This window comes from Zonotrichia leucophrys, chromosome 3 (genome assembly GCF_028769735.1).
Source record: "Zonotrichia leucophrys gambelii isolate GWCS_2022_RI chromosome 3, RI_Zleu_2.0, whole genome shotgun sequence".
Taxonomy (NCBI): domain Eukaryota; kingdom Metazoa; phylum Chordata; class Aves; order Passeriformes; family Passerellidae; genus Zonotrichia; species Zonotrichia leucophrys.
In genome coordinates this window covers 71,252,747-71,266,181 of record NC_088172.1, presented here as the reverse complement: position 1 = coordinate 71,266,181, position 13,435 = coordinate 71,252,747, and the positions used below count along the sequence as shown (strand labels likewise).

At 40.4% G+C, this 13,435-nt stretch overlaps 1 protein-coding gene across 2 annotated transcripts in view; it reads left to right on the top strand.

Moving 5' to 3' along the window:
- Nucleotides 1–7,791, top strand: part of LOC135444949 (opsin-5-like) — a 29,936-nt gene extending 22,145 nt beyond the window's left edge. For both annotated transcript variants that reach the window (XM_064707007.1, XM_064707008.1), the window contains 4 exons: nt 1,362–1,461; nt 2,816–2,920; nt 5,805–6,028; nt 6,704–7,791. In XM_064707007.1, coding sequence (XP_064563077.1) covers nt 1,362–1,461; nt 2,816–2,920; nt 5,805–6,028; nt 6,704–7,144 — 870 coding nt within the window. In that variant the 3' untranslated portion in view covers nt 7,145–7,791. The remainder of the gene's footprint in view (nt 1–1,361; nt 1,462–2,815; nt 2,921–5,804; nt 6,029–6,703) is intronic.
- The last annotated feature ends 5,644 nt before the right edge of the window (nt 7,792–13,435 follow it).

Below are 13,435 nucleotides of genomic sequence, written 5' to 3'. Positions count from 1 at the left end.
TTTACATATCCAGGTATTTCACCAACATCCACAGCACACAGCAGGCCAAATTCAGTCAAATGCAGCTTCTAGCAAGTAGCTGAAACATCCAAAAAAGTCTGTTTTAAACATGGTTGCATTCCTACACCAAGCATGAGCTGACTCTAATCAGAACACAGGTGAGTGTAGATTGTTGTAGTAGCAAGCCTTGAGTGTGTTTAAAATGTGGTGGGTCTGTAAAAGATGGCAAAAAGAAGTATTTAGTGTCAATATGAGGACACTGGTAGTAAGGAAAAGCACCAGTGAAAGAAGAGATGAAGTTGTCCCTTTTCTAACACTTCACCAAATTTATACAATCTGCCAGGGTCTTAGATTTAAGCCTGGATTAAAGCCCCAGATTCAGTGCTGGGATAAATGGAATTCCACAGGAGTTGTGGCCATTCATACAAAGACAGAGTTTGTTCCATAGAATAATGATGTGCCTTTCGGCCAAAACTTCCAGTATTTTAATGCCAAGTTACTGTCCAGAGACGCTTAATATTCTTGCTTCACTAGGTGTAAAACTGGCACCTCCAAGAGCTCCTCTGCTCTGGACAGTTTAATATATTGTTGCAAGATTCCAAAAAACTAAGGGACTGGCTGTCAGCATTTTGCCTGGATCATTTCCCAGCCACAGAGTGCTCCCTAGCAGATGGCTGCATCTGTGTCTGCTATAGCTGACAGAACTTCCTGGTTATAAAGCTCACAGAGCTGTGGCCACCCCAGGACATGGCTGAGGCACTGATGTCAGCAGGAGCCACAGAGTGCCCAGCTCTGCCTGCGTCACAGCCAGGGGATGAGGATCAGAGCTTCAGAAATAGCAGGCACCCAGCAACACCAGTCATTGAGACTCAATGTACTGCATCTATTTAGGTTTTGGAGTCTATTAAAAAAAAGAAAAAAAATTTTTTTCACTCAGCCCAGCCGTTCACCTCCTAGTTCTTCCGTATTTGGCCTAAATTTCTTAGGATCGGTTTGCATGTTTGTTCTGTACAAGCAGGGCAGCTGCATCCAGGGCATTTTTGCATGTTCAGGGCTTTTCTTCTTTCCAGTTCAAAGTTTTTCTCCTTCATTTAACAAGTCATTTAAGGGAAGATGTAAGGGTGTGCTTGCTTGCTTATTGTATGTACATGACAGAGCACTTATATAATTTTTGAACATTTACTTGCTCACTGATCCTATAGAAGATAACTGCACCTGACATTTTGCATTTCCCTGATAGTTGAGTTTCTGGAAAAACTTTCAAGTTCATTAACATGAAAATGACAGGAGAAATTCCTGTGGTTCTTTTCCCCCTCAACTCTCGGCAGTAACAGAACATCCTGTACTGCTTTGTTTTTCAGGTTGATGGCTTCCTGACACTTCTCTTTGGCCTGGCTAGCATTAATACCCTTACAGTGATCAGTGTGACACGCTATATCAAGGGCTGCCATCCTGAGAGAGGTAAGGAATAAAGGCAAGTCCAGTTCTGCCTTCACTGGACCTGGTGCAAATCTGTACTTCTCTCAGTCACTATTATCAGTCAGGCAGGCTATACTAAATATAAATTAAACACATTGAAAAACAGAACATAATACAGTCATTTACATTACAAACATGTTCTCATAGAAACCTTCAGGGTTAACTCCAGTAAGAGCCAAGTTATTACAAGTGTGCTTGGGTCATCATGGGTAAATTCATCCTTGTGCCAAAGATACCCCAGGTACTGCTGACCTTCTCTACTCCTCAAAATGTGACTCAAATGATAAGTTATACAAGCTCCTAAGTTATACATCCTGGTCTCGATCTCACTTAAAAATATTCACTCTTCTATGAGATGAAGTTTGAGAAGTTTCTGGTCAGGGATCAGATCAATTTTCATGCCTTTGTTGCAAGTTGCCTGCAACATCTTTCGGGCAGGAGCCTATCAATGTCTGCAGGGAAAGCATTTGCAAGTACATGGGCTGCATCAGATGAGTTTTTCTCTTTACTAGCACAAGCAGCATTTGCTGTGATAAGAACTTCTGCAGGGTGGTAATTTTTTTCCACAGAAAGTTCTTCTGCAGTTGGGTGCAATGATAAACTTGTTGAAGCTAACTTTCAGCATGAACTGCTGCTGGAGCTGATAGTTTTGCTGTGATGTAATCCTACATCTTCTATTCATTGCCTGTTAAGAAGTCATATTCAAAACCCACAGTTCTCTTTCGTGAAGCTCTACCACATATCCATCTGATGGTGTGCATAATTTATGTATGAATCTCAATTTGAGCAAGTACTCAGTATAATGTCAGTACTCAGAAATGTTGAGGAACAAACATTGGTGGATGCATAAATATTTCCCACATAAATGAAAAAATAACCACAGTGTATGGCAACAGCAGGACAGATTGAATCATTTGTATCAAATGGTGAATACAGGCTGGACTAGTTTCTCCTTTTTGACAAGGAAAAACCTTGATGTCAGTAAGAAAATCTCCTGAATTTAGATTTATCTTGGTAATTTCTATGTAAAATACAACTGCATCCTTCATTTTACAAAATTACAAAGCATTAGTCTAACACAAAATTCACCAGTTCCAGAGCTCTCAACAAACTCATTGTCTCCTGCTTAAAAAACATTCATTTCCGCTCTTCAGTGTGAACACAAGACTGACAGATGCTTTCAAAATCAAGCTTTTCTTATGAATATACATTTTTCTACCTTAATTTTTTAAATAGCTGTTTTACTTATTAGCTGGTGGTATAGGAGTGCATTTGGATTTCAGAGATATGTTTGCCTTTGCAAGTACTATTTTCTGACCCAGGCATGCCATTGCAGGTCACTGCATCAGCAACAGCAGCATGTCGGTGGCGCTGGTTCTCATTTGGGTGGCCGCTTTCTTCTGGTCTGCAGCTCCATTGCTTGGCTGGGGCAGTTATACAGGTAACAGGTATCTCTCAGTTGTACTTACCTGGCACCTCTCCACTTAACAAAGATAATCTTACCTTTCTTCCTTGCTGTTTGTGATAAACCATACCAATTATCAGTGGAACTGAGGAAATCATTCATTGTGCATGACGTAGGTGCAGAGCGTTGCTTGCTTTGGTATCAGCTATAAAGAGATTTTTTTTTAAGATATCACAGGAAAGACTTGGACCAAGTGCATATTGCCTATGGAAAAAGAGAGGCCAGAAATACTTGGCATGGTTAAGGAGTGAGATAAAGAAAACTATCAAAAGACATCTTTCAAAAACTGTCAAGTTTAGGAAACTAGCAAAGAACACAAGTTCCAGCAAGTTAAACTTGAAACTATAATAAGACAAGCCAGAAAGATTTGGCAAAACAATTTGTTGAAAATATGAAAATTTATGTAGCAAAGGAACTTGAAGTGTTGGAAAGTTTGTGAGTGCAAGAAAGAATTAGGGTGCAAGATAAGGCCATATCAAAAAAGGAGGGTGAGGGAAAAAAGGAAAAAATTTGTGTAGTGAACACTGTAGAAATTCAGTGCCTAAGGCATGTGACAGACCAGAAAATTTCTTCAAGGGGGAAAGATGGAGAAATTGCCTCAATTTAAGCCTGTAAGAATTTGACAAACCAAATATCTAGGAACAAATGGTAATGATACAGAAGTCCCAACAACTGAAATCATGTGACTGACATTGTCCAGCAGTTACCCGTCTGGATTCTGTAGGCCTCTGCATTCTTTGAGAAGTCATGAAATTTGTGGAGACTTACTGAAGCAGCTATGTGTATATATTCTCTTATTTACTAAATATGTAAGCTTTGAGATATCTCTGGACCCTTGAAGTATGGGTGTGAGGAAAGCAGCCATCCTATGGTTGGTTAAATGTTCTATCCTTCACAAAACAAAATACTGCCAAGATATTTGCCTCAATGGACCTTTGGTTTGAGACTAATTCACACTGTTTATTAGACTGTGTGAATTCTATGTCATATTTTTGCATTCTGGACTGTCATAAACTTGGTTGGTTTTGACTGGTAATTTTCTATGTATCTTCTGGTGACCTATGTTCTTTTTACATTAATCCATCAGCTCTTCATTTATAGGGGTACTTCTGATGTCTGGTTTTGGCCTTAAACTGGAGCCAGGGACTTTTTGGGCAACACTACTTTGTCAGGACATTCAAGTGCCTCCATGGACTCTGTTTGAATTCAATTCCTTGGCAGTGGTTTTCAAGACTGCTTCTAGGAGTGCTTTGCCCTACTGAGACTCTCAGCAATTCTGGGTTCCTGGGCTGTCTCTGAACACACCTCCAGTGAGGGCACCCACAGAGATGTGGGAGCCCAGCAGCAGCAAGTCCAGCTGCAGGCACCAGCAGAGCACAGCACGTTACAGCTGGCTACCTCAGCCTTTCATTACTACACAATATCCTCAGGGGCCCCCAGGACCCCACCAGTTTTTGGGAAAGCCACTTGTTTTTGTCCCTGTGGAGGGGAAAAACATAGCTCTGAATTCTGACTTGTGGAAAATCTGCCGGATTTTCTTCTCCTGTCATCTGAAGGAGGTTTCATTTTTCAGGCAAAAGTTTTCAAAAGCAGAAACCCAGAATTAAGCCAGATTTTATGGCTATATCTTTGAATCTTGAGGTCTACTGACGGAAAAGACGAAGGAGAGAAAAATCTATTTCTATTACAGAACACATTCAGACTGCAACATCTAGAGATTTTGGTGATAAAAATACTGAGCTCTTTTTGATGAGAATCATGAAAGAGATTTTAGCCTTTTGCTCATTTAATTCCTCCTGTTCAAATCTCCTATTACCTGTGAGGAATTAAGGGAATTCTTTTTCTTCAAAATTACCAGTGGATATTAAGGAGATATCTGCTGCTAAACCATGTAGTCTTCACCTGTATTGTATCTCCAGGACCTGTTAATACTTGACTTTCCTATTTTTGATTCATGCTTTATTTATTTGTAATTCTATTTGCTGCCACAGCTTTTTCCACTTAAAAAGAAAAATTCGCAATTCACAATCTATAGAAAAACCTCTACGGTTATAGAACTCAAGTTTTCTATGAGGTCATCTTTGCAAACACATCAGGAGACCTAAAGAAGTCAACTGTAATTCATAAAAGTGTTTGAGCCAGAGACTACACATTATTCCCACTACCTTTTCCATAAGCCCCTGCTCAGCTCTTGTCTCACTAGTGGTAGACCCTGCAATCTGCCTGACTTCCTTTTAAAAACCTGCATCTCTGTGTTGCAGGACTGTGTGCTTCCCATTTACTGAAAGGTCTCATATCTTTCTAAATATTAATATGTTTTATCTTCTCATAATCTTTATCATTAGCTGTATCAATTTAGTCTCATGGCTCTCACTGCAGAGAGAACTTCCATTACCTCAAGAAGCCTCAATTTTTTTTATTTCCTGCTTAGTTATGTAAGTAGTGACTTTTTACATTTGGCATACTGTCAATGAATTTCTTGTTATGCTGTAACAGAGCTCATCTTAGGAAGTTACTATGTAGAGTATTATGACAAATAAGAGTACATATCACTCAAGGATATAAATTATTTTTTTAAATAAAGTGTCAGTTTCCTATCCTGAAACAACAGTTTGTGCATTATGGATTTACTCTGGCAGTTACAAACTCTACAGAATGATAATACACATTAAAATTTGTTACAGTCTAAATGGTCTTGAAAAATTGTTTATGTAGGAAGTAATGTCATGTCTCATTAAATCAGAAAGATCCATTCTGTAGTGCTTGACAGAAGAAAAATACAGCATTTTAACTAATAAATTATTGCTCAAAAGCAGATCAATATTCTAAAAATGCTAACCAACTTATTCTTGCTTTCCAGATCGCATGTATGGCACATGTGAGATAGACTGGGCAAAAGCCAACTTCTCCACAATCTACAAGTCCTACATTGTCTCCATTTTTATCTGCTGCTTTTTCCTGCCTGTCTCAGTCATGGTCTTCTCGTATGTGTCCATCATCAACACGGTCAAACTAAGCCATGCATTGACAGGACTGGGTGATCCCACAGACAGACAGAGGAGAATAGAGCGGGATGTCACCAGGGTGAGTTTGGGTTTCATACCGGGTGGGATTCATGTCAATGAAACCTGTCTTTCCAAAAATTGATCTCAGCTAGAACAGAAGAGAATAAAACCAATCAATTGTATTTCATTTCTTTATAACTCTAGTGACAGAGTCTGAAGTCAGTGAAGGATATGCAGTTTGTTTAAAATTTCTACTGCATCAGCTGGTTAATATTGGTGCTACATCACATTTGAAAAATAATCTAAATATAATTGGAGCTCGTTTTACAGCACAAACCCCAAAAATATGGTTTGGCATATGCTCTTTTCTTTCAGAAGTTACACTACTGCTGAGCATACTCAGAATTTAGAGTGCAGTTTAGAGTGCAGATTTCAGTTTACTCCCTGTTTAGTTAAGTCTACCTGAAACCCTCTGTATTCATATAAACATATGAGAATGCAGCTATTTTCACTCTGTTAGATGAGGCATTTCTTAACCACACCACCATGACAAAATTCAATACGTAGCTCCTAGGTCTTCCTGGCTTCGTCAAAGCAAACTACTTCTTTGTTCATATTCTCCTATAAGCCAGAACTTCAGGGCAATCCAGACCTTTCCCTTCCAGCAAGTGTTCAAGTTATTATTCTCAGTGTTTTTCTCCCCTGATGTAGTCTTCCAAAATAGATTTAACATTATTCTTCTTCTGTCTTTTAGGTCTCTATTGTCATTTGCACAGCCTTCATTATTGCCTGGTCACCATATGCTGTCATCTCTATATGGTCTGCCTATGGTCACCCTGTGCCCAACCTCACCAGCATCCTTGCCAGTTTGTTTGCTAAGTCTGCCAGCTTCTACAACCCCATTATCTACTTTGGAATGAGCTCCAAATTTCGAAGGGACATTTTCATCTTGTTCCATTGTGCCAAGGAAGCCAAGGACCCTGTGAAGCTCAAACGTTTCAAAAACCTCAAACCAAAGCAGCCACAGCCTTCTCAGAAAGAAGAGAAGTATGCACCAGAAATGCACCCTGCACCAAGCCCTGATTCTGGGGTGGGAAGCCCAACCAACACCCCACCTCCAGCAAACAGGGAAGTGTATTTTGGTATTTTTGATACACCATCCAATAACCCCAATATTGAATGTGATAGATTGTAAGTTTTGTGGCTGTTTAATGCACACACACTTTGTGTTCAGGAAGACCCTCTACAGAGCAGCGCTTGAGTAATTTACTAATTCCCATCCCATCTGTTTCTTGCTATACCACTGATGACTATACAACTCAAGCAAATCAGATGGTAAAGAGATATTTTCCTTCTATGTAGGTACAAAATGCTCCAAAAAGATCATTAAAATGTGGGCAGCACACTCAGTGCCAGAAACACTTAATTTCACATGCATGCAGGAAAAGAAAGACTGACTTCAGGAGAGCAGGCATTAGCTAGCAAAATTAACTAATAATTTCCTATGCAAATGTTATCAATCCTGGACTACAGTTCCAAGAATGTCTTTTGCTCTTTAACAGTCACAGACATAGGTGATTGTTTTAGCTCTGTGGTACTTCACAGCCATGGCTGTAGGAGAAGACTGGCCCTGCTGAGATTGCTGTGGAGCTGCTACAGCTCCAAAGGCTGCAAGGTGGTGGAAAAAGCCTTCTACCCCCTGCAGGTGTGCCCATTATAGGGCTCCCAGACCTCACAGGCATCTCATGGGAGTGTGTCTGGTCATAGGAACAGAGAATACTTTGTATTGGAAGGAACCTTATACATTTCCTCATTCCAACCCCCGTGCCATGGGCAGGTACACCTTCCACTAGACCAGGTCGCTCAGAGCCCCTTCCAGCCTGGCCTTGAATGCTTCCATGGATGGAGCACCCACAGTTCCCTGGCCAACCTGTTGCAGTGTGAAGAATTTTAGTGAAGAATTTCTTCCTAATATCTAATCTAAACCTACAGTCTTCCTGTTTAAAGTCTTTCCCCCTTGTCCTATCACTTGTAAAAGTCCCTCTCCATCTTTCTTGTAGGCTTCCGTTTCGTTCTGGAAGGCTGTTGTGAGGTTTCCCCAAAGCCTTCTCCAGAGTAACGAGCTCCAGCTCTCTGCCTGTCTTCATAGGCCATCCTCTGGTGGCCTGTGCCTGACTCTGTGTGTGTCTATGCAAGGACTAGGAGTTGTAATACATTGAAAATACTAGTCTGGTATTTTCTGTAAGTCTGGCTTCACATTTTCCTCATTGGTTTGCAGAATTATTCCCATCCCCACTGACCTTCCTGGTGAGCAGGGCCTGGCTGTGGCATTCTGATTCAGGAAAGCTAATTTGATTTTACTGATCCGTCTCCAAACTGATTGTTTTTCTACCTTCCTCTGAAGGTGGACCAAGATATGTACAGGTTATGAAACCTGACTTAGGTTTTAAGAGTACTGATGAGGGGTAGCATCAGAGCTATTTACAAAATAGAATTCAACACTCCACTTTTATTCTAAAGAAAATTTTTTTACCTACCTATGGATAAAAAGTGACTTTTTTTAAACCCAACTAAGTAGCAATTAATGATAATGATTTAAACAGCTATACTGTAGGCCTAAATCAGTTGCCAGACTACCAGATGTTACAATATCCATCCAGTTATATCACCAAGTTTATTTTACAGAATTAAAATGAGAGAGTATGTTTTCATAATTGCCCATCTTGTAAATTAACTGCATACTCAAAGACTTCTTTTAAAATGTCTCTATGTTAGCCATGGAAATTGTGGGTTCATTTAGTGCCATTTGCAACTTAAACAGGGAAAAAATAAAAATAAAAAACCAGCAACACTTTTTGCTAACCTCTGCTCTTTATGAACTTCTGAAATCTTGCTGTCTGGGTGTGCTGAAATGTAGTTGTTTTGCAAAAATATGCTCTTCCAGATGTGTTTCTTGGGAAAGTTACTAAGAGAGCCCAATTCCATTCCCTCCATTACTCTATTTGTTTTGAGAAAATTATCTGTGTTTTGAAGTTAAAAACAAATAAACAATATAAGCAACACTGGGGAACTGTTCTTTCTTTCATGGCCACAGATTTGAACTACAAGAGTATTCATTTTCATGGAAAAATTTGAGATATGGATGCTATTTCATTTCCATAAATAATTAAAAGCAAATAAGTAAATATTTTGCTTCCAGATAGAAGCGCATGCTGTAACTGCAGAAATAGATGAAGTTATTTAGTGCAAAGTCCTGTACCAGCTGGATAAAGCCAGGCTGGGCTAACCAAAGCTAGCACACTGTTTTGAAAGCTTCTAAGTGTAGCACAAAATCCACTTTAGTAACCATGATGGACTGAGACTCCTCACTGCTGACAGTGCTTGGGTTTTGCTCCACAGAGAGGCAGCAGTGCCATGCAGCCCTGTTGCATTCCCAGAGACACCCACAGCCACAGGTGTGCCAGGCACTTGCCCAGAGGCTCTCTGTGGCTGTAGGTGCCAGCCTGGCTTGTAATCTGTGTTTCTGCTAATTTACAGATACCTAGAGAAAATTGCAAAAATGCTGTTGATCAGGATTCAGACTCGGACATAGAAGGAGGAGGAAGGCAGAGCATGAGACCATTTCCACGACTGTTCCCAAACTCCAGCTGAAATCTCTAATAGTTAATACACCATTGAGCACATATGGTGAGGTTAGACTGGGAGAAGAGGAGGGAATACAAAAAAAAGCCAGAATAGGAGCAGAGGAAAAATATGAAAGGGAAGAAACCAGATCAGCAGGGGAGCAAGAGGCCAGGAGTCAAAGGATGTGTACCCGCTGAAAGACAAATAGAACCAGCACAGAAACAGCACAGAAAGAGCACAGAAAAAGCCTTTACTGGACTGCCCAAGACATCTCTCCTACAAGGCCAAAAGCTCCAGTCCTTTGTGGATATATGGCGATACCACAGGATTGCACAGCTGTAGATCAGAGCAGCCCATTTCACAGGGTGTCTTTGCAGACTCCAGCCTGTGCTCCAGGTTCAGCAACAGCAGGAGCACATTTGTCAAGTTAATCAGGTAAAAAAGCTTCCAGCCCTACAGCATCAGTGCTCTGTAGCTGCACCCACAACACCAGCAAGTCCATTGCACTGGAGTGCATGTAAGGGAATGCACATCAGCATTTTAAGTGTGGGGATCAACACAAATCCATTTGTAAAACGCTTTTCCTGTGTCCTGGATTTCCTCCCCTTGTCTCTGGTCCCTCATGTGCCCAAACAAGGCTGTCCCCTGTTGCCCGAATGATAAAGGACACAAAACTCGGATAAGTTTTGTGCGGCGCTTTATTGAAGGGCCCGGGGGCCTGCGGACTAGCGTCCCCAAAAACAGAACCCCAAAATTCACACATGGGTGTTTTCCTTTTATACACAAGCAATTCATAACAAAGTCTCCAAGAAACAGTGGCCCTTCGCCAAACTACGGACCCTTGTAATACATTCCCTAGTTCACGAACAAAATCATAAATCTTCTACCTGTCCTATTGTATGCTATCCCCAAACCGGTTAGTCTTCTTACTCTCCTACCCTGGCTTAATGTTTATTAGGTTTCTAAAGCTACTTGCCAGGGTTACACAAAACTCAATCACATAATATCAACGGCTACAAAATTATTTTTACAAACCAATTCACACAAAACTCATAACTAAACTATAATAAAACATTTTGCTAAATTTCATTTCTTTTCCAACATTTCCCCCCTTTTGAGCATCCTTCAGTCCTGCTGCAAGGATGCTCAACCAACGGTATTGACAGTAACATCTTCATAGCAAGGTGGGGGATGTTCTTCGTTCTGCTGCCCACGGGTCATCACCTTCAGCAACCGGATAGATCGCTTCTTTTCCTTTTCAATCACACCTAAAAGACATCTATATACAATCCATATAGTCACTAAAAATACCAAAAGCATTAGTACATACTGTATAACGGAAGTAATCTAGCCAGACAGGTGAAGCTCCAAAGAATCAAATACTGCTCTTATCTAATTATGCTGTGCTTCTCTTTCAATTTCCTTGGTTTTTGTTTCCACTTCTGCCAATTGGGAAATATCTTTCTCCACTTCAAGTGTAACATTTGGAATGTGTACACAGCAATGATCTATTCTCCTACTCAGGTAACCACAAACTCCATGTTCTTTTAACAGTAGCAAATCTAATGCCATTCTGTTTTGTAAGGTCATTCTTGATGTAGCTTGCAATTGCAAATTTAGGTCTTTAAATCCCTTCTTAGTAGCTGCTGCCAATCTTTCTGTCTGTCCTAACAAGTTGTTGAGCATTTCTCTATTTCGATATGTTGCTATCGGAGGGAATAATGACTCTAATATCTACCCAAATTGTACTCCTGTGCCAGGTTCATGCCACTGCTCTTCTAGGGATTCTTCTCTCTTTTTAAGTCTTTTCTTTTGAATCAATCTATTCTGTTTCTAGTATGGACACAATGTGGGAACCCTTAGGGTAATTTGTGTTACTGATTTATTTAAAGATAAATGTGTGGTCTACTGTCTGTGTCTCAACACTTAGACTAGATTTCTAGGACTATGCACTGTAGTATATCTGCAATCTATAGGTCTATCCATGGAGTCTCTGCTAACTGTGTGATTATACTTTTTACACTCACATCTTCATTTTAATGCCATTTTCACCGGTACCAATCTAATTTGGTCTTCCTGTGTATCACATGTAAAAACTTCAGTACAATTCTAATCTTCTTTCTGCGGTCTGAATTCTCGGGAAGATGTAGACGTGATGATGGCCCTATAATGTGACTGATTCTTTACTCCTGACCATTGGATGCACTATTGTACTTCTCTAAGGTAACTATAGTGTTCTAAAACACTGGGTCCTCACAATGTCTTTTAACTTTTCTAGGTATCAAAATTCTGTGTGATATTCTGACAACTCATCTCATTTCGTTGGGATTTTGTTCTTATTCGTACTGTATTGCATGGCTCATCTACTGGGGTTGCAATCAAACACCTCCTGGTATTTTGAATCTAACTAAAATGATTTGGTTTCATTTCACATTCCTCTTTAGTCATAGCCCGAATGGTCATGCACAAATCTCTCTATACCTCTACTTGTTTAGGAACTGACTGGCAGGACCATGAAACATTCTTGAATGATTCAGGCATTTTGGTTACCGGTATTATTCCCCAGGGAATTGGTTCACCTGCAGCCTGTGGTAATGGCAGACAAGCTGTTATTTTAGTCACGTTCTGCATGATCTTAAAATCTCTAATTAATCTTACTACTAGGTTTTCCTGCTCAGCATTTCGTTCTATTGTATCATTAGCTTCTCGTCTTCTCTTTTCACTGTGTCCCTGTGAGGATGACATCATTCTGTCATGCCTCTACCATGCATTCCTTATTCTAGGATTAGTGACATTCAACCACCTACAACCTTTGCCTCTCTTCTCCCACCAGCTCGTCTCGTCTTCTGCTCTGTCTCAGGTCAGTTCTCTATTTTGCTTCCTCCCAGCACGATCTCTTGTCCATGGCAAAACACTCATACTCACTCTTTTGTAATCAAAACTATCTCGTATTTTGACCAAACATGTATATTCTCCCGTATCGTTTGTGGTTACCTTAGTAAGATTCAGTACCGTGTTTCTTTGTTGTTTATCCTGATCTCAACTGACTTCTGTCTTGCCTCGGCTTCTTTCAGCCCCCCGTTGCCATATTGCAATAACTTCACTGGCCTCAACTTTCTGGCTGTGAAACATAACACAAGTTAATTGAACATCCATCCCTTCCATGGCTGTAACCTTTGTTCCTTTAACCTGTACTAAAATAGACCCTTGAACGGGTACCAGTCTCATGATTACTAGCAGCAATATAATTAAGAAGGCGGCTTTGCACGGAAGATCATCCGGGTTGGAGACGCTATCTGGGTTTCTCATTGGAACGGTGCCTTCTTTACCCTGGTGTAATGGATCCAAGCGTCTATCTCCTGGACTTTCACTGCTGTGTAGGTCGTCATCATTACTTGGTGGGGTCTGTTCTATGATTCTCGTAGCGGATCTGTAATCTACTTCTTGATGTACACTTGGTCTCCAGGCTGGATGTCGTGGACAGAGTTCTCCAGCGTGAGCGGTTTATTCCACTGTAACGTATTTCTTAAAGAATTCAAGATTTTATTAAGTGACATAACATATTCTGCAATTGCCTGATCTCTACTCACATGTACCTTTTCTTTTAATACAGTTGCATGATATGGCTTGCCATATAGTATCTCATATGGACTTACGCCTACTTTTTCTCTCGGTTTAATTCGAATCCTGAGTAGGGCCAAAGGCAAAGCTTGAGGCCAGTGCAGTTTAGCTTCCTGGCAAATCTTTTTGATTTGTCCTTTCAGAGTTTGATTCATTCTTTCTACCTGCCCACTAGACTGAGGTCTCCAGGGAGTATGCAAATTCTAGGTTATGTCTAACATCCGTGCTAATTCCTGCACTA